At 43.5% G+C, this 21,737-nt stretch overlaps 1 protein-coding gene across 1 annotated transcript in view; it reads right to left on the reverse strand.

Moving 5' to 3' along the window:
- Nucleotides 1-21,737, reverse strand: part of csmd2 (CUB and Sushi multiple domains 2) — a 778,395-nt gene that overhangs the window by 77,773 nt on the left and 678,885 nt on the right. Inside the window, exons 53-54 of the mRNA XM_070898713.1 lie at nt 6,356-6,532; nt 4,543-4,722 (exon numbers count right to left, since the gene is read on the reverse strand). Of these exons, the coding sequence (XP_070754814.1) occupies nt 4,543-4,722; nt 6,356-6,532 (357 nt within the window). The remainder of the gene's footprint in view (nt 1-4,542; nt 4,723-6,355; nt 6,533-21,737) is intronic.

Raw genomic sequence — 21,737 nt, forward strand, 5'->3', positions numbered from 1 at the left:
ATCTGCAAATTTTGTTACACTACACTCTGTCCCCTCCTCCAGATCATCCATGTATATTGTAAACAGTTGTGGTCCCAGCACCGATCCCTGTGGCACACCACTAACTACCAATTTCCAACCCGAAAAGGACCCATTTATCCTAACTCTCTGCTTTCTGTTAGCCAGCCAATTCTCTATCCATGCTAATACATTTCCGCTGACTCCGCGTACCTTTATCTTCTGCAGTAACCTTTTGTGTGGCACCTTATCGAATGCCATTTGGAAATCTAAATACACCACATTCATCGGTACACCTCTATCCACCATGCTCATTATATCCTCAAAGAATTCCAGTAAATTAGTTAAACATGATTTCCCCTTCATGAATCCATGTTGCGTCTGCTTGTTTGCACTATTCCTATCTAGATGTCCCGCTATTTCTTCCTTAATGATAGCTTCAAGCATTTTCCCCACTACAGATGTTAAACTAACCAGTCTATAGTTACCTGCCTTTTGTCTGCCCCCTTTTTTAAATAGAGGCGTTACATTAGCTGCTTTCCAATCCACTGGTATCTCCCCAGAGTCCAGAGAATTTTGGTAGATTATAACCAATGCATCTGCTATAACTTCCGCCATCTCTTTTAATACTCTGGGATGCATTTCATCAGGACCAGGGGACTTGTCTACCTTGAGTCCCATTAGCCTGTCCAGCACTACGTCCCTCGTGATAGTGATTGTCTCAAGGTCCTCCCTTCCCACATTCCCGAGACCAGCAATTTTTGGCATGGTTTTTGTGTCTTCCACTTTGAAGACCGAAGCAAAATAATTATTTAAGGTCTCAGCCATTTCCACATTTCCCATTACTAAATCCCCCTTCTCATCTTCTAAAGGACCAACATTTACTTTAGTCATTCTTTTCCTTTTTATATATCGGTAAAAGCTTTTACTATCTGTTTTTATGTTTTGCACAAGTTTACTTTCGTAATCTATCTTTCCTTTCTTTATTGCTTTCTTAGTCATACTTTGTTGTCGTTTAAAATTTTCCCAATCTTCTAGTTTCCCACTAACCTTGGCCACCTTATACGCATTGGTTTTTAATTTGATACTCGACTTTATTTCCTTGTTTATCCACGGCTGGTTATCCCTTCTCTTACCGCTCTTCTTTTTCACTGGAATAAAATTTTGTTGAGCACTATGAAAGAGCTCCTGAAAAGTCCTCTACTGTTCCTCAATTGTGCCACCGTTTAGTCTGTGTTTCCAGTCTACTTTAGCTAACTCTGCCCTCATCCCACTGTAGTCCCCTGTAGCACTCTTCTCATCCTCCTTCCCACCTTCTCCCGTGTTCATCTCTCTCCTCGTACATGTTAGCACTCTCCTCCTCCCCACCCTCCACCATTCATGCTGGTAGTCTCTCTCCCTCCTCCCCCATCGGGCGGCTTCTTCCCACCAGATCATGCTGCCGCTTTTTTTATTCCTCCTTCCCTCCAATCCATGCTGCCAATTTTCAAGGGAGATTTTCCAGGATCTGGATATCCTGGGTGCAGCAAGTTGCTTAACAGGAATCTGGAATCTGTAAAGGAACCCGGCCAACTTTCCTCATGAATTTTCAGGCATGTACTTTGATCCGCTTAGTTTTACCCAGCCAATCACGTGCACATGATGGCAGATTCATGAAAATTTCACTCAAGTGGTCCTCCTCGTCCACCCTGATACTTTACTTTTCCCCACCAGTTCACACTGCCATTCTTCTTCTCCCCCGCATCCCTCACCCGCCGCCCCCAACACCCCTTCTCCCCCCACCCCCACACCTCCCCCCAAGTTCATACTGTCACCTTTCTCTAATTCCTTCCCCACAGGTCAAGCTGGCACCTTCTCCCCTGATTCTCCCTGCACCGCTACCTAATAACGCTGCTCCAGGTGATTAAACTGCTTGTGCTGTCTGTAGGAACTCCTGATATCACAACAATTATTAAGGATGTCATGGCACCGCATTTGGAAAGAGGTGACATGATAGGTTCAAGTCAGCATGGATTTGTGAAAGGGAAATCATGCTTGACAAATCTTCTGGAATTTTTTGAGGATGTTTCCAGTAGAGTGGACAAGGGAGAACCAGTTGATGTGGTATATTTGGACTTTCAGAAGGCTTTCGACAAGGTCCCACACAAGAGATTAATGTGCAAAGTTAAAGCACATGGGATTGGGGATAGTGTGCTGACATGGATTGAGAACTGGTTGGCAGACAGGAAGCAAAAAGTAGGAGTAAATGGGTACTTTTCAGAATGGCAGGCAGTGACTAGTGGGGTACCGCAAGGTTCTGTGCTGGGGCCCCAGCTGTTTACATTGTACATTAATGATTTGGACGAGGGGATTAAATGTAGTATCTCCAAATTTGCAGATGACACTAAGTTGGGTGGCAGTGTGAGCTGCGAGGAGGATGCTATGAGGCTGCAGAGTGACTTGGATAGGTTAGGTGAGTGGGCAAATGCATGCCAGATGAAGTATAATGTGGATAAATGTGAGGTTATCCACTTTGGTGGTAAAAACAGAGAGACAGACTATTATCTGAATGGTGACAGATCAGGAAAAGGGGAGGTGCAACAAGACCTGGGTGTCATGGTACATCAATCATTGAAGGTGGGCATGCAGGTACAGCAGGCGGTTAAGAAAACAAATGGCATGTTGGCCTTCATAGCAAGGGGATTTGAGTACAGGGGCAGGGAGGTGTTGCTACAGTTGTACAGGGCCTTGGTGAGGCCACACCTGGAGTATTGTGTACAGTTTTGGTCTCCTAACTTGAGGAAGGACATTCTTGCTATTGAGGGAGTGCAGCGAAGGTTCACCAGACTGATTCCCGGGATGGCGGGACTGACATATCAAGAAAGACTGGATCAACTGGGCTTGTATTCACTGGAGTTCAGAAGAATGAGAGGGGATCTCATAGAAACCTTTAAAATTCTGACGGGGTTAGACAGGTTAGATGCAGGAAGAATGTTCCCAATGTTGGGGAAGTCCAGAACCAGGGATCACAGTCTAAGGATAAGGGGTAAGCCATTTAGGACCGAGATGAGGAGAAACTTCTTCACCCAGAGAGTGGTGAACCTGCGGAATTCTCTACCACAGAAAGTTGTTGAGGCCAATTCACTAAATATATTCAAAAAGGAGTTAGATGAGGTCCTTACTACTAGGGGGATCAAGGGATATGGCGAGAAATCAGGAATGGGGTACTGAAGTTGCATGTTCAGCCATGAACTCATTGAATGGCGGTGGAACTCGAAGGGCCGAATGGCCTACTCCTGCACCTATTTTCTATGTTTCTATGTCTCCAGGATCAACAGCTTAGGAACTGTGAGGGATTGATTTTCATCCACAAACAAGTAGAAACTATTTCCAAAACAATGATTGTGTAAACATGCATGAAAGATACATTGGTCACACGGGTGACAGGTTGGGACAGTTTACTTATGACGATTCCACAGTTTCTCTGTCTAAATTAAGAGAAGCTTATGTTGAACCAGTCTGTCACTGTTATTAATTAATCTTGATTGCATATTTGATGTAAATTCAAGTCAGTCTCTCCTAATGTGGACATATTAATGGGAGATATAATTGACACATTATGCAGTTTATTCTATTCCTTTAAATAGCATTAAGGGCATGATCCCCACAAAATAGATGAATGTCAAGACTAAGGTTTGGGCCAGCAGAGTGATATTATGTTACTCATGCTTGAATGCTCATGGCAATAGGTAATGGCAACCTATTTGCCCAACCCATTTGATTTGGGTGTTCGTTCTCACTGCTCAAATTTGCCCAATGTACATTTTACTATGCTTAAAATGTTTATTGATGTTATAATAAAAAGACCATACAATATCTCACATACTTCGCGTTCATTCAGGCCAGATCGGTTCTACAGTGGGAGACTAGGTCGGCTTTGATGTGAGTTAAGTGTGAGGCTGAAGTGGGTGTGAGAGCAATGTATGACATGATGGCAGGCACAACATCTGAATCATATCTATTACAGCTACATTGTTTCTTCCAGTGTTGTATAGATACATGCAGAGTTTAATCTTATGTTCACAAACGAACACCATGTCAAAATCAAAGTACACACATACCATTTCTCTCCTGAGAAACACAGAATGAGCTTTTCTCCAATTGACTTAAACAGCTACTAACATCATTTTTTTTCCTTTTATCTCTGTTTTTGTTATTTGCTTTTTAACACTTTACCTAAGGGAGAAAATAGTTAATGAAGCAAGTCAATTTATGATAATGATCAGCATTCTTAAAGGTTTATTCATTTCTCTGGCACTTCATGAGAGAAATATGCCTCTGGCAGTTCAACTCAGGTCTCTCAGTCAGCAGTCCAATGTGCTACTGTTCTGTAATTAGAGTCACTGATGAATCTGTTCATATACAAGCGAGGTTCTTAAATAAACATAAGTAGACAATTAAAAAAGAAAATTCAGTCTGGAAGCAAAAAATGTGCAGTGGAATTAGAATCATGAGCCAATTAGCATTCATTTCTAGCTTGTATCTGGTCATAAATGATTGACTTACAGCGGCAGGATGGCCTACTTCCATTCCAGGTTCTGTCTTTGGTGCAAGTGAGAGAGGGATATCTCAAGGAATCCATTGTGTAGCCGGGTATGCATTGGAACACCACTGTATTATTGTAGGTGAAGTCGGTGCCCAGTCTGATCCCGTTAGCCGATGCTCCAGGGTCACCACAATTAATCACTGTAAGAGACGAGACATCTGAGTACCTCGAATACACTGCACTTTTGTTTTCCCATATCCAGGCTGCGGTATAGTGCACTGCAGCAGTATTGCTCTGTGCCACAGTGTGCCAGGTATATTCCTCAATTACCGCCGCACAGTGAATTCCTTATCTCAGTCATGCTGTCCACGCACAGGCACCCTACACTATGTAGTGCAGGACTTGGAATATTAGGTCCTTCATTGAAACACCTGTGAACTCATCCTTTTTTGGTGTGGAAGCAAGTTATCCTCGTTTCGAGGGACTGCCTATGATAATAAAGAAGACACTCCTTTGGGCCTTTTTGTGCATTTTATAGCCAGCAGCTCAAGGTCAGTCATTGACACAGAACTGGAGCATGCCGATCCACCCTCTCAATTCAGATTTGGTACCACCCTTAAGGAGAGAAGGATATATTTTCAAAATCTACTGCGCATCCCCTCACTCCCAACATATAATTGAAGAGAGCATAAAAAATGTGAATTCTAGAAACTTGATATAAAAACAGAAAACGGTAGAAACACCCTTAAGGTTAATCAACTAACGGAAGAGGAAATATGCTCAATGTTTTCATCGGAATCCTAAATTCCCTCTCAGATACTGATAAATATGAATTACATTTCCAGTGTTTCCTCGTTTTTAGTTTGATCCATGTCAAATTTTTCAAGAAATAAAGGAAATTCTTATTGGGAAAATAAAGAGTGAGAGGAGTTAAGAATCAAGTTTTCAATGAATGAGGGAAGTAGATCGGATCAAAGTTTGTTGGACTAATTTGGACTGTGAGTTGAGAAGGCTCAATTTCTAAATTCAATGGAAACTCTAGGTCCTTTCCTAGAGTCCAGGAAAGGACAAAAATAAGTTTACTGAAGCTTACCTGTAAACGTGTATCATCCTGTGCACATAATAGAAAGGTGGCAGTGTTTTGGATCCAAAATTGATATTTTCCTTCATCCCAAGTGTTATTTTTATAGCATATTAGTGTGTGATTTAATTAATGCTGCATCATCAAAGAATCTGACTATCTTTCAGTCCCCACGTGCAATAAGGAATTGCAGGTCAGCTTGCCAGAGGAAAACTTGTGCAAGAGCAACGGCTTTCCCTGGTGTATGTTGTGTATTCTCCCCATGCTTTACACTTCTCTTCAGCTTAAGACACAGTGCTTAAAATGTACCATGTTACATGTTTAAAATGACATGGTAATATATCATTAGAGCTCAGCTCCTATATGTACCAAAACAGCTACAAGTTGAACCTCCCTTATCCAGAACTCCCTTATCTGGAACCATCCCTCGTCCAGAACCATTCCCGGCCAGCATGCGCAGAACTCCGACATGACCAAATTGAAATCCTTCCTCGCTGCCGACTCCCGTAATTGCTGGATTGACCCCACGATCCACCGACCCCCACCCCATGATCTCTCTGCCGCACTCCCAGCTCCAAGCCAGCCAGCCCCGATATCCCCTTGCTCAGGACCTGTATCATCCAATTTACCGTGACCACCCCTCGTCCAGAAATATCGCTTATCCAGAACAGGCCAGGTCCCGAGGCTTCTGGATAAGGGAGGTTCAACCAGTACTACATAAAGAGAAAACAGCTATATAAAGGAGAACTGACCTATGCATTGTGGCAGGTCACCGGTCCAGGTCCCATTCACAGTACAGTGTCTGGTCAACAAACCAGTTGAATAATAGCCTTCCCGACAGGCATAGGTAATGGAACTCGAGAAGACCAATTTGCTGCTGTACACTATCCTGGCGTTGCGTGGTGTTCCAGGGTTTCCACAGGACAGGGCTGCCAATGGTGAAAGGGGAAGGACAAAAAGGTTGTCTATAATTCAATGACACAGAGTAAAAAGGATCACCCCTGCAGAAGGGGACCCACAGAGGTCAGTTTTACTGCTCTATTGTTAATCATAGGCCAACTGGCATTGTTCTCCCAGAGTCTGAAATTAGTCGAAAAGATATTTTGAAAATACAGAAAAGACTATAGTTATTTTTTTGGACAAAATGACAACATGACACTAATCTGGCACAGAATTAGCCTCCATTTTTCTCCTTCGCTGTTTGACTGATTCCCCCCACCGCCCCCCCCCGCCACCCCCAGTACAATCCACAATTACAACATATCTCAATTTCTCTCGAGCCAATTATTTTTTTGTAAGGATAAAACTTTTGTCCATTGATCTATTTAAGTAACAGTAAGGCGGTCCAGCATAAAGTGGTTCTTGTTCCCAGACTTCGAGTTTCTCACTTGAAATCAGAGTGGTTCCTCTGGGTTGCAATTAAAGGGCTCAATTTTCCCCAGTTATCTGTGCCATTTTTTTTGCGTTAATTAAAATCTCCCAGTTTCCCCAAAGTTTCTGCGCCAGCATAATTCAGGTATGTTTTTTTTAGGTTAGCATTATTTTGCATCATGTAACCTGATGTTTTTCCACATTTAAGCAAGTTTGGCCAACTTACATTTTTCCTAGGACGGCATATGTGACCACTCCAAAAAAACCTTCTGGGCACTTAAATTTATACACCTCAATCAGGTCTCCGCTCAGCCTCCTATGTTCCAAGGAAAACAAACCCAGCCTATCCAATCTGTCCTCATAGCTAAGATTCTTCACTCCTGGCAACATTCTCGTAAATCTCCTCTGTACCCTCTCCAGTGCAATCACGTCCTTCCTGTAATGCGATGACCAGAACTGCATGTAGTATTCCAGCTGTGGCCTAACCAGTGTTTTATACAGTTCAAGCATGACCTACCTGCTCTTATATTCTATGCCTCGGCTAATAAAGGTAAGCATTCCGTATGCCTTGTTAACCACCTTATCCACCTGGCCTGCTACCTTCAAGGATCTGTGGACGTGCACTCCTCGGTCCCTTTGTTCCTCAACACTTCTTAATGGCCTTCCATTTAATGTGTGTTCCCTTTCTTTGTTAGTCTTCCTGAAATGCATTACCTCACACTGCTCTGGATTAAATTCCATTTGTCACAGTTCTGCCCACCTGACCAATTGATTGATATCTTCCTGCAGTCGCAGTTTTCTTCTTCATTATCAACCACACAGCCGATTTTTGTATCATCTGCAAACTTCTTAATCATAACCCCTATATTCAAGTCTAGATCATTGGTGTATACCACAAAAAGCAAGGGACCCCACTGTCAAAAAAAAAACCAACAACCATTACATTTTGCTTCCTGCCTCTGAACCAATTTTGGATCCAACTTGCCACTTTGCCCTGGATTCCATAGGCTTTTACTTTTGTGACCAATCTGCCATGTGAGACCTTATCGAAAGCTTTGCTAAAATCCATATATATTACATCAAACACACGACCCTCATCAACACTCCTGGTTACCGCCTCGGAAAAATTAAATTAAGTTAGTCAGACACGATCTTCTCTTAACAAATCTGTGCTGACTGTCCCTGATTAATCCTTGCCTTTCTGAATGTAGATTTATCCTGTCCTTCAGAATTTTTTCCAATAAATTGCCTATGGAATCCAGGACAAAGTGGCAAGTTGGATCCAAAATTGACTAATCTGCAATTACTCGGTCTATCCCTTTCCAATAATTTTCTCCCTTTGTTTAAAGGTACCACATTAGCAGTCCTCCAGTCCTCTGGCACCACACCAGGAGCCAGAGAGGATTGGAAAAAGCCTCTGCTATTTCCTCTTTTGCTTTACTTAAAAGCCTGGGATATATTTTATTCGAGCCTGGGGATTTAACCACTTTCAAAGCTGCTAAAACCCTTAATACCTCCCCTCTCAGTATGTTATTTCATCTAATATTTCACACTCCTTGTTATGTTCAGAATAACTCCACAAGACTCTATATTGTAAGCTCAAACTGTTGTGATCTTGGTCTCTTTAATGTAACTCTAGAGTGAGGAAACAGCATGGTAGGCTGCAATTTGTACCTGCTTGCCCGGGGTGTACAGGTGACCCTTGGGTCTCCCACAGGTGCGCCCCCCTGATGGCAAGTCTTACACATTGGTAATGTTTACATACATAACATCATTCCCCCCCAAAGTTTTATTTACAAGGAACCCATTTGGGACCATGACCTAATTAAGAACAAACACAGGGTCATTAACCACAATGTCACGCAATACAGCTGCACGATCGTAGTACATGTTATGCCGATGACGCCGGGTTTCTACATGATCATTGAGATCTCGTGGACGAAGGAGAACCTGGTTTTGAGTGTTCTCTTCATTAGCAATTCTGCAGGGGGAACCCCGGTAAGCGAGTGGGGTCGTGTGCGGTAGCTGTGCAGAATCCGAGATAACTGGGTTTGCAGGGAACCGTCCGTCATGCGTTTCAAGCTCTGCTTGATGGTTTGGACTGCCCGTTTGGCTTGACCACTGGATGCAGGCTTAAACAGCGCAGACCTGACATGCTTGATGCCATTGCGGGTCATGAACTCGTTGAATTCCGAGCTGGTGAAGCATGGTCCATTGTCACTAACAAGAACGTCGGGCAAACCATGGGTGGCGAACATGGCCCGGAGGCTTTCAATGGTGGCAGTGGACATACATGATGACATTATTATACATTCAATCCATTTAGAATAAGCGTCCACTGCTACTAGAAACATCTTTCCTAGAAAGGGGCCAGTGAAATCTATGTGGACCTTTGACCATGGATGCATTGCTCAACTGTGAGCAAGTGTTACATTGGTGTACGCATGATTCCAATTCCGAGTCAATACCGGGCCACCAAATGTGCGACCTCGCGATAGCCTTCATTATGAATATGCCTGGGTGGGTACTGTGAGGTTTGCGTATAAATGTTTCCCTGCCTTTTTTTGGCAAAACTACACAATTCCCCCATAGGAGACAGTCCGAATGAATGGACATTTCATCCTTGTGTCGGTGGAATGGCTTAATTTCGTCTTGCGTTTCCCTGGGACTCGCCGACTAGCTCCCATTAAGGACGCAGCTTTTTACTAGTGATAGCACAGGATCCTGGCTAGTCCACATCCTGATCTGGCGAGCCGTGACAGGTGACCCCTCGCTCTCAAAAGTATCCATTACAAGAAGCAAGTCTGTGGGTTGTGCCATTTCTACCCCGGTGGTTGGCAAAGGTAGCCGACTAAGGGCATCAGCATAGTTCTCAGTGCCTGGTCCATGGCGGATTACATAGTCATATGCAGATAACATTAGTGCCCATCTTTGGATGCGGGACGAAGCATTGGTGTTAATATCTTTGCTTTCTGAGAATAACAAAATGTGCGGCTTGTGGTCGGTTTCGAGCTCGAACCGGAGTCCAAATAAGTATTGGTGTATTTTCTTAACCCCATATACGCATGCTAATGCTTCTTTCTCAACCATACTGTAGGCTCTTCCAGCCTTAGATAAGCTTCTGGACGCATATGCAATTTGTTGCAGTTTGCCTGACACATTGGCTTGCTGTAACACACAACCGACCCCATACGAAGATGAATCACAAGCTAGTACTAAACGTTTACACAGGTCATATAATACAAGTAACTTGTTAGAACATAGCAGGTTTCTCGCCTTGTTAAAGGCTGTCACTTGAGATTTACCCCAAACCCAGTTGTTACCCTTGCGTAGCAATAAATGCAAAGGTTCCAGCAAAGTGCTCAACCCCGGAAGAAAGTTACCAAAATAGTTGAGGAGTCCCAGGACCGAACGCAGCTCCGTCACATTCTGTGGTCTGGGTGTATTCTTGATGGCTTCCATCATGGAATCTATGAGTCTGATGCCATCCCCCGCAATCTTTCTCCCCAGAAATTCAACTTCTGGCGCCAGGAAAACACACTTGGAGCATTTCAGCCTGAGTCCCACTCTGTCCAGTCGCTTTAGAACCTCTTCCAGGTTGTGCAAGTGTTCGGCAGTGTTGCGGCCAGTGATCAATATGTCATCTTGAAACACCACGGTGCGCAGACTCTCCATGTTCCTCTGGAAGATGGCCGCAGCCGAACGAATCCCAAAGAGGTATCTGTGGTATATGAACAGTCCTTAGTTAGATCCAGCTTGGTGAACGACTTCACCCCTAGCGTTGCGAACAGGTCATCCACTTTGGGTAGTGGGTACTGGTCCTGTAACGAGACTCGGTTGATCGTTACCTTGTAGTCCCCGCAGATTCTGACCGTCCCATCGCTTTTCAACATGGAACAATTGGACTGGCCCACTCGTTGAACTCGACTGGCGCTATGATCCCCTCTCGTTGAAGTCTGTCCAGCTCGATCTCGACTTTCTCTCGCATCATGTATGGAACCGCTCGGGCCCTGTGATGAACGGGTCGTGCATAAGGGACTAGATGGATCTACACTTTGCCGCCTGTGAAGTTGCCGATGCCTGGCTCGAATAACGACAGGAATTTATTTAGCACTTGGGCGCACGAGGCATCATCCACCGAAGACAGTGCTTTGATGTCTTCCCAGTTCCATCGGCTCTTTTCTAGCCAGCTTCTGCCGAATAGCGTTGGGCCATCGCCTGGTACAATCCATAGTGGTAAATCATGCACAGCTCCATCGTATGATACCTTCACTGTCGCACTGCCAATGACTGATATGAGCTCTTTGGTGTAAGTGCGCAGCTTGGTGTGGGCTTAATTTTGGCCTTTGTGCCTTGTTGCCCCACAGTTTCTCAAAAGCCTTCTGACTCATTATTGACTGACTCGCCCCTGTGTCCAATTCCATGGAAACTGGAATTCCGTTTAATATGACTTTTAACATTATCGAAGGGCTGGTGAAGGTGTGTACCCTATACACTTCCTCTTCAGCCTCGGGTTGAGTTGCCTCTCAAACTCATTCAGCATGATCCACGCCGGATCGGTCATCTTCTGCCGACTCTGCCACGTGGTGAGTCGCAGCACGACTGCACATTCGCTGGAGGTGCCCCACTGTTCCACAGCCCTTGCACACGTAGTGCTTGAATCGACATTGATGGGCTCGATGATTACCCCCGCAGCGCCAACATGGTGTTAATGGATTCGCATTCACGTCCCACGGCAAATCCTGAGTCATCCTAGGTCTGTCCTCTGCAGGCGTGTAGGCCCTGCCATGTACAGTTCTGCCTGCTGAAGGCGTTATTTTGTGCACAGTACTTGCCGGTGAGCTTCGATGCTGCAATGATATCTGTTTAGTGTTATCGTTCATGTACATGAAAGCCTGGGCTATCGTGATGGCCTTTCTCAGATCTAGGGAATCGGCAGACAGCAGTTTACGAAGAATGACCTCGTGGGCAATTCCAACCATGAAAATGTCCCGCAACACTTACTCCAAAAATCCAGCAAATACGCACGGTCCCACAAGGCGTCTAAGGTTGGCAACATAGCTCGCCACGTCCTGGCCCTCGGAGCGATGGTGTGTATAAAAGCGATACCTGGCCATCAAGATGCTCTCCTTCGGCTTGAGGTGTTCCCGAACCAGCAAGCACAACGCTTCATATGTTTTCTCCGTTGGTTTTGTCGGTGCTAGCAGATTTTTGATGAGGCCATATATCGTGGATTCGTAAATGGTGAGGAGAATCGCCCTGCGCTTGACCGCGGTTTCTTCCTTATCCAGCTTATTGGCCATGAAGTACTGGTCAAGACGCTCAACAAAGACTTCCCAATCATCACCCTCAACAAATCTCTCAAGAATACCAACGGCAGCCATAACCGCGTGAAAGTTCGTAATCTGTTACTTGTCGCCAATTGTTATGTTCAGAATAACTCCACAAGACTGTATATTGTCAGCTCAAACTGTTGTGACCTTGTTCTCTTTAATGTAACTCCAGAGTGAGGAAACAGCATGGTTGTCTGCCTTTTATACCTGCTTACCCAGGTAACCCTTGGGTCTCACATGTGCGCCCCCTAGTGGCAAGTCTTACACATTGGTAATGTTTACATACATAACACTCCTCCTCCTCGATAGCAGTCTCTCTCTCTGCCTTCTGATCATCGCATTCCAGAATATCTCTTGTCTGTTTCTCTCACACACATTGAACCTACAAACTCCTAACAGCACTGTTTGACAGGTTTAATGGATGATTTTGCTCACATTTATAAAGTGTCCTTGTGCCTATTTCTGTGAATATGAATTCAATTTTGATAAATGGAACTGACAGATTTACGTACTGCATCTTCTAATTACTTTTATAATCTGCAGCTCCAGGTTTCTTTCAAAAACAATAGTGAGTGAATTAACCCAACGTCTGCTTCTTCTGAAATCAGAGATTAAATTGTTTACTCTTAGTGATTGAGATGCTCCCTCTACATACGCTACATTACAAAAATAGTCACCCATTTATAAATATTGCTCCTATTTTACAGTAGGTAATTTTCAACGGTTCATTGCAATAATTATCTCAGCCTCATAGCATCTCTGCTGCTCTAACTATGTTAGGAATATAGAAATCAGAAGGCGCACACAGCAGAAGCCCACTGTCTCTGAAACCATCAGTCTGTGACGATTACTACTATTTGGGCACATCATCTGATCAGATGAGAACTTGTACGTGAAGAGAGGCAACGCAATTAAGGCCATCTGCAGATTGGCATAGACCTCAAGGTCGCCCAAGAACCACTCAGACCCATGCAGTAATGCAGGAGCTGATAAAGCTCAATTCAGCTCTCCATACTGCAGAGGATGACATTGAGACTGGCATCATCACAGATGCACCGCATGCTCCCATTGGTGGGGTAGGCGATCAGGAGTGGTAGAAGCAGTGGTAGTAGGAGTAGCAGCAGTCGTAGAAGTAATAATGGTAGTGGTGGTAGGAGTAATGGTGGTAGTAATGGTGGCAGTAATGGTAGTAATGGTGGTAGTAGCTGTAGTAATGGTGGTAGTAATGGTAATAGTAGCAGTAGTAATGGTGGTAGTAGTGGTAGTAATGGTAGTAGTAGTAATGGACATCTCAGGGTTGTGACTGGTTTGTTCCATGCTTTTTAGTTGTGCATTTCCTCACAACCAATAACTGGTAAACTTAAAATCAGCCTAATTTTACTGACAGGACAGAGATTAAAACCTTTTGCCTGCAAGTCAATGAAAGGGATAGTTTTAACATACAACTGTGAATATTATGAGGGGCGAGCAGAAAGAGTGAGATAATCTTATGAAACCTAAACTGCCAGTTCATCATCATCATAGGCAGTCCCTCGAATCGAAGATGACCTGCTGCCACGTCAAAAAGTTCACAGGTGTTTCAATGAAGGATCTAAAATTCCAGGTCCAAACTAAATCTTGAAGGGTGGAAGATGCCTGTGCGTGGATTTTTTTAACGTGGGGTGTTCGTTGCACACCAGCCACCACACGGGCTTGACAGAACTCGGTCTTGGTCCAGTAGCGAGGATTAACTAAGACGACTGGAGACCAGCTCTGCTGCACTGAGCTAGTGCACACACATATCGCAGTGTGGGCAGGCCCATGCTGCCCCTGAGCCCTCGTCTCTTCTGGCCCCCGAACTCATGCCTCTCCTGGGCCCCGATCGTGTCCCTCTACAATCTCTCACCACTCCTTCGCCCCGACCTCGCCGCTCCTGCAGTACCTGCTCCAATCACCGATCTGGACCTTGATGTCGTTCCTTTTCACTGTCGTTGCTCTTCTGCTCCAGCACATGCTGCTCCTTCCACTCCCTGGCCTGCTCCGATGGTGCTCGCCAGTTAGAAGGGCACTGTCGACATAGTAGCATGTCTTGCAATCGCTGATTTATAGTTCATGTTAAATTGGAAGTTTACTGCAGTGGTAAACCCCATGAGGTGTGATCATCACAATTGATAAGCACTGTGAAAGGCAGGGACTGCGAGGTGCAGGGACTGCGAGGGGCAAGGATTGCGAGGGGCAAGGATTGCGAGGGGCAGGGACTGCGAGGGGCAGGGACTGCAAGGTGCAAGGATTGCGAGGGCACGGACAGTTGATCTGTACTTGCCTGCTCCATAGAGAAGAAAAGTGAGACAAGGGAGGTTTGGGATCAAACCTATCAGACCACACTGACTGAGCGTGGCCCACAATCATGCAGAAAAGCTTGGTAGTTCGAGAGCAATAGAGCCCTGGATGGGAGACAGGGAGCAATTGTATTCTGCTTGGGAGACAGGGAGCAATGGAGCTCTGGGTGGCAGTCAGCGAGCAGTGGACTTCTGGCTGAAGTTGTCATATTCATTAGTCAGCTGAAGGGAGCCTGGTAACTGTATTCAGTTCTTACTTTACTTCCCATTAGCAAAAAGGAGTTCAGAAACTCACTTAATACAGCTGCTGGAAGTAGTTTTGATCATTGCTATTTTTATAGATTCCCTGTTAAATTTCATGTTGATTTTAAATAATTAATGCTGCATCATTTACTCAGATCTCGAGTTGAATCCTTGTGTCCTACAGTTTGAGAATCATTGGCTTAAATGAACATATTCCCTGAATAAACAAGAGAAAAACTGCGAAGTACAGATTATTCTGCTATGGCAATCATTTAATATTGTATGAAATAAGGTCACTTTTTTTTTTAAAGTGAGCTCTTCTCTTGAATGGTTTTGTTTTTCTGCTTCAGTTTCGCTTTTGTGGTGATCAGGATAAGGGAGGTCAGTGTTGCCACAATTTCTAATTGGATAAGAACATAAGAAATAGGAGCAGCAGTAGGCCTTACGACCCCTTGAGCCTGCTCCGCCATTCAATAAGATCATGGCTGATCTGACCTTGGCCTCAACTCCACTTTCCTGCCTGTTCCCCATAACCCTTGACTCCCCTATAGTTCAAGAATCTATCTATCTCAGCCTTGAATATATTCGATGGCCAAAACTGTGTGCAGTACTCTAGGTGAGGTCTCACCAATGCTCTGTACAGTTGTAGTTTGATATTCCATCCCCTTTGCAATAAAGTCAGTATTCCATTTGCCTTCTTAATTACTTGCTGTACCTGCATGCTAACATTTTGTGTTTCATGTACGAGGACACCCAGATCCCTCTGTACCACAGCATTCTGTAATATCTCTCTATTTGAATAATATTTTGTTTTTCTATTCTTCCTACCAAAGTGGATAACCTCACAATTTCCCACTATACTCCATCTGCCAAATGTTTGCCCATTCACTTAACCTATCTATGTCCCTTTGTGTCCTCCTCACAAGTTGCTTGCTCACCTATCTTTGTGTCATCAGCAAATTTAGTTACATTACACTCAGTCCCTTCGTCCAAGTCATTAATATAGATTGTAAATAGTTGAGGCCCCAGCATTGATCCCTGTGGCACCCCACTTGTTATAGTTTGCCAACCAGAAAATTACTCATTTATCCCAACTCTCTGTTTTCTGCTAGTTCGCCAATTCGCTATCCATGCTAATATATTAGCCCCAACACCACGAGCTCTAATCTTGTGTAGCAACCTTTTATGTGGCACCTTATCAAATGCCTTTTGGAAATACAAATACACAACATCTACTGGTTCCCCTTCATCCACCCTGCTCATTACATCCTCAAAAAACTCTAATAAGTTTGTCAAACACGATTTCCTTTTCATAAAACTATGTTGAATCTGCTTGATCGAATTATGATTTTCTAAATGTCAGCAGAAAGGACTCCTTGGTAGGTACAGCCAGCACCAGCCAGATGCCGAGTGAAGTTTCTTCCACTCTGGCCCAAGGAAACCCTCTCCAGCAATGGGGTAACACTTCCCCACACCAGACGCCCTTACAGCTTCACTGGCTGAGATTGCCAGTTCGGTGCTAATAAGTGCAGAATAAATGGTTAGTTTTGGGAGGTAGACATGAGGAACTTGATTATTAATGCCAAATTCATTTCATGTAGGCCCTTATAGCCAGCAGAGAGGCGTGAGTGAGCATGGCTCATTCCAATTGTTGCTGAAATTAGTCCAAAAAAGGATTTTACTTAATAACATCAATCATAAAACAGCAATTTCTGCTTCTTTTCAAAAATGTCAGCTGAGCAGGATGGCATACTCCTGGTGGCTACAAAACAATAAAACAAGCCTCTGGCATGCTAGGATGCTGGTTTGCATCTGCAATTTGCCCACATGGAAAGCCCTAGCCTTGGGCATACATTCAAGAAGCAAAGAGTAGAAGGTAATGTTGATGTGTAAATCACCCCTGCTGTGCCCTCCTGTGCATATCACTGAATAGTCACTGAAAGAGTATCTTTAATGTTGGTTGGCAAGCAAGAGCCTTGGCTAACAACATTTCCATGTGTCAGAGGGGGGGGGTAGATGAAAAATAAGAGGAAAGTAAATATTGGCCTCATCAATGACCCGCTTGTGCCAGAATTCAATGCAAAATGCCTTCTATGCCAACTTTCACACAACTTAATAGCTTACTCCACAGCTGCAAACTGAAGTAATAGGGCTTTCATAGATCAAGTGATGCTCTAATCTCTCTACATGTGACAAGCAGCTTTTAACAGATTTCCCCAACCACTGTATCACATGTCTTCACAAATTTCTCAGAGGTAGTCACATACCTCCAGATTGCTGCTGCCAAATAATAATTCAAATATTCATCTTCCCAGCGCAGTACTAATGAGTTTACACAATAGATACTAGTAGATTGTGCAGTTAAACAGGGCCCCTGAGGTTGAACAGCTAGCTGCATACGGCTTTCGGGATGTACGTTGTTTGCAACCGCAATGGAGCAGATAATCAATCTATTGTAGGGGCTTTTTTTAAAACATTAGTTAGAATTATAATTGATTTCTTCTTACAGATGGGTCTGTTGGCTTACAGTTTACTGAAGAATGCCAACATTTGGCATCCCATGGAGCTGATCCTTGGCATTCTAGTTTGATTGGGAGGAGAAGGCAGCCTGGTGGTAGTAATACCTGTTTACAATAACAATTAATTTTCTCTACTATAGAAGTTATGTTAAGGAGATCTCCTGGATATTCTTGGAAAGATATCACAGATGCATAAGCGAAAAGATAAGATTGATTGGGAAAATGGGCCAATGATTAGCAGTATCTTTCACCATAGAAAAGTGTGCAGTTATGTAGGTAAGTGTGCAGTAATGCACATAGGTGCACAAAATTCAGGAATAGAGTATAACATAGATAGAGGTTAATCGGACATAAAGTGAGAGAGACTTTGGCGCACCCTAAAGATTCAAACACCAAGCTGCAACCAAGTCCTGGGTTGCAATGCTTGGACTGTTTAGTATAAGACTAGGGGCACAGTAGTATATTGCTTTGGTGAGATCTCATCCAGAAATATTGTGTATCGTTTTGTCCCCACCTCAAGAAAGCCATTCTGCCTCTAGGGAAGGTACAGAGAAATGCCAGCAGGATAATTCCTGACCTAAGTGCTTTGGGCTGTGGAGAGAGTCCTTGTGCCTTGGAGAGAATCCCAGCAAGGTTAATGGCTTCGAGCAGCATATGCCTCATGATAACAGCACATTACAGGTGAAAGATGCGCTCAAATAGAAAAATAAGTCTTGCTATTAATTGGAGTGTGTGCGGGCTTTTACAAATACCTTATTGGAAAATCTTTCCATTTTCAGATAGATCATAAATTATTAATACCTCTCTGGGCCATAACAATATTGATAAATTACCTCCCAGAATACACTAAGATAAGATACAGCTCAGGGCGGGGGGCGAGGGGAGTTCCAAAACAGATCAAAGCTTTCAGGCAGAGACAAAGGTATACATGGATGGAATTTTGCAACGTATTTCAGCCACAGAAAATCAGCTGCAGTCGATAAAAATCATGCTGCAAGAAGACAAGATCGGTATATTGCGTGAGGAAGAATGTATGCAGGGATAGCCAAAAGAATCCAAGCTGGAGACCAAACTGATACCATACTAGGCCTTGGAAGGAGGATCAATAGTTCAGGGTGGATTCCTTTTCAAGACCACTCCTCTGGAGATTCCTACATCAATACACTCTGAGATGTTGGATAGAATAAGGCAGGACTCTGGGGCGTCAGCAAATGGAGAAAATAAGCTTTGCAAGTTGATGGTAACCAAGCTTAAACAATTTATCGTCAATCCCTAGTTTCCCCTAAAAAGGTATTGGTGGGCCTTCTTCTTGAACTGCTACTGTCCATGTGGTGAAGGTACAGTCCCAACATTTTACAGTGGGCACGGTCGTGCGAACACGATTTCCCTGCTATACGTGATGGCTGGTATAAACAAAGGGCAATTGGATATGATGCAGTAAGATAAAGAAAAGAAAGACTTTTACGATCTGGAGTAGTGCTTTTATAAATGGCAAAGAAAAGTTTTGCGGGAACGTTATTAAACTATGAGAAAGAGCTTCCTACAATTTGCAATTGTGGGGAGCAGCGCAACAACTGTGGGATCTTTCTGGGTTTCCTCGTAACGTCGTTGTGCCTCCACCTGGTCACTCCATTCGGTTACTTGGATCTGCTAATCTGAGGTGGGACAGGAGTTGAGGCTGCAGAGCAGGAGAGCGCATTCAGCCAAACAAATAGCAGATGAGTCCTGTCTGCCGATGCACCTGAGCGAGCATGTATTGGAAATACAATCAGCTGCTGCTGCTGCCGCCGACGCTGGCAACGAGACAGACAGGCCATAAACCGAGACCCATATTCAAACAACAGGTTTGCTGAGCGCCATAGATGAAGTGAAATGAACTGCAAACTGCCCTCCCTCCCTGACATCTCACTTGGGAATGCCCAATAAACATAACGAATACAAAAACGAATGGTGAAGTTATCTGTTTCTCAGCATCGGCATTCCTCACATTACCGCTCACAAAGAAAACACATTCTGTTGCTCGTGACCCTGAAAACTTGTGTAATTCCCAAGAATATAGCATGAATGTTGTAGATCAAGACTGCATTGTGTGAACTGGTGAGTAAGCACAGCTGTCCCTGCCCAAATTAAATGGAGTGCTTAAGACGCGACAATTGGCAACTTTCAAAATGACGTTAATGCAATTGGCTAATGGTTATCTCTTTATGGCTGATATAAGTGACTGCCCATTTTAAATGCGGACGTGCACGACCCAGTTTGGGAAGGTGTTTCCACAATACTGTTTGGTAGGGAGTTCCAGGATTTTGACCCAAAACTGATGAAGGAACGGTGATATATGTCCAAGTTAGGATGGTGTGTAACTTGAAGGGGAACTTAGGGATGATGGTGTTCCGTGCACCTGCTGCCCTTGTCCTTCTAGGTGGTGGAAGTCGTGGCTTTGGGAAGTGCTTCCCATCTACAAATTTTGGCTTAATTCATTTACTGACTACATTTAATTAATACTAAATTACTTACGGCATTAATTAATTAATTAACTTACTGAATGCATTTAATTAAATTATCCATATTAAAAAATCCATACATTTAATACATTTTATAACAGATTCCTCATTACATATGATGTTGAAAAGTGTGCGAATTTATAATTTCAGCTGTTATTATAAGCCTATATCTTTATTCCCCATGAGTAATGCCACGAATGCATAGAACAGTATAGTTGTATTTTTAATTCCTCAATTCAGTAAGGTTTGGATGGTGGACAGAGTAATATGCAATAAATAACAGAACTATTTCAAGATGATTGCTATACTTAGCAACAGGTTCGATAAGTAACCTTAACTTTACACTCCTACCTGTTACTGTCTTCATGTGACATTTCTGTTTACCATTTCTAGCCACCCTCAGGCGATCTAGGCGATCGTCTAGGGTGCCAAAATTTGGAGGGTGCCAAAAAATTGGGGCGCAAAAATGGGTAAACAATAAAATAGAATTTTATCAATAATGCAGTTTTAACTGCATTATATATTGAATATTGTGCTGGCTGCTGGGCCGGGAGTACTCCACTGAAGTGTCAAAAACATTCACTTATTTTCAGTATAGTGTTCTTCTTTGGAAGTTGAAAACAACACCTGTTAATACATAGATATCTATGGCAAATAACGGGGTTAGATTTTTCCTAATGACTTACCAGTGACGGAGTTGCCAAAAAAACTAAAGTGGTCACTGACTCGCTGCTGGAGGGCGATAATACCTGTGACCTCCAGACCAGATCACGTTAAGTATTTTGGGGGTTGGTGGCCGGGTTACCTGGATCTGTCACTGCCTGCACCTGCCCAGGTTTTTTGTGATCAAAGTTTCCACCCCTTACCCCTCTCAATGGTCAGGAGTGGGTCAATGGCACCACCACGGCAGTTCCTTTGATATTAGGTTATGACAATTGTCAGCTGATAGCTTGAAGGAATGTCATTATCTGTGGAGAACTTACGTGGCCAAGGCTATGACAATGGGAGCAATATGAAAGGTAAAGAAAATGATGTACGGAAGAGAATAATAGACATTCATTCTCGGGCTTTGTTTGTTCCTTGCAGTGCACACTCTCTAAATTTGTTGGTTTCTGATGCTGCTAAATGTTGTTTGGAGGCAACAAGTTTCTTTGACCAAGTGCAACATGTTTATATATATTTCTCAGGTTCAACACGCCGTTGGGAAGTTCTTAGGAGCCATGTGCCTACTCTAACTGTAACACCGTTGAGTGAAACAAGATGGGAGAGTCGAATTGATGCTTTGAAACCTCTTTGCTATGAGCTTGGCAATATCTATGATGCACTAATTGAAATTTATGATGGTACTACCTTCACAGGCTCATCTGGCAATACTGCACGTACTGATGCAAAAGCTCTTGCAAATGGCCTTTGCAAATTCAAATTTGTTGTTTCACTTATCTTGTGGTACAATATTCTTTTCGAGATCAACCTGACTAGTAAACAACTTCAGGCAAAGGATTTTGACATACAGTCTGCTACCCAACATCTGGAACATACCAAGAATTTTTTTGTGGCCTGCAGGAGTGACAAAGGGTTTGAAGAGATGCTGGTAGATGCTCGTGAACTTGCTGAAGAGTTAGAGATGCCAATAGACTTTGAATCAGAGCCAGTACGCACTCGAAGAGGAAGCAGTTTATATATGAAGCAGAAGACGAGCCAGTTCATGACCCAAAACAAAAATTCAAAGTATGCTTCTATTTTGCTGTCCTCAATATTGCAATAGTCAGTTGAGAAACGATTTAAGTAGATACATAAATTTAATTCTGTGTTTGGTTTCCTCTACAATAACCATAGTTTACAAAATAAC

This window comes from Pristiophorus japonicus, chromosome 14 (genome assembly GCF_044704955.1).
Source record: "Pristiophorus japonicus isolate sPriJap1 chromosome 14, sPriJap1.hap1, whole genome shotgun sequence".
NCBI classification, from domain to species: domain Eukaryota; kingdom Metazoa; phylum Chordata; class Chondrichthyes; family Pristiophoridae; genus Pristiophorus; species Pristiophorus japonicus.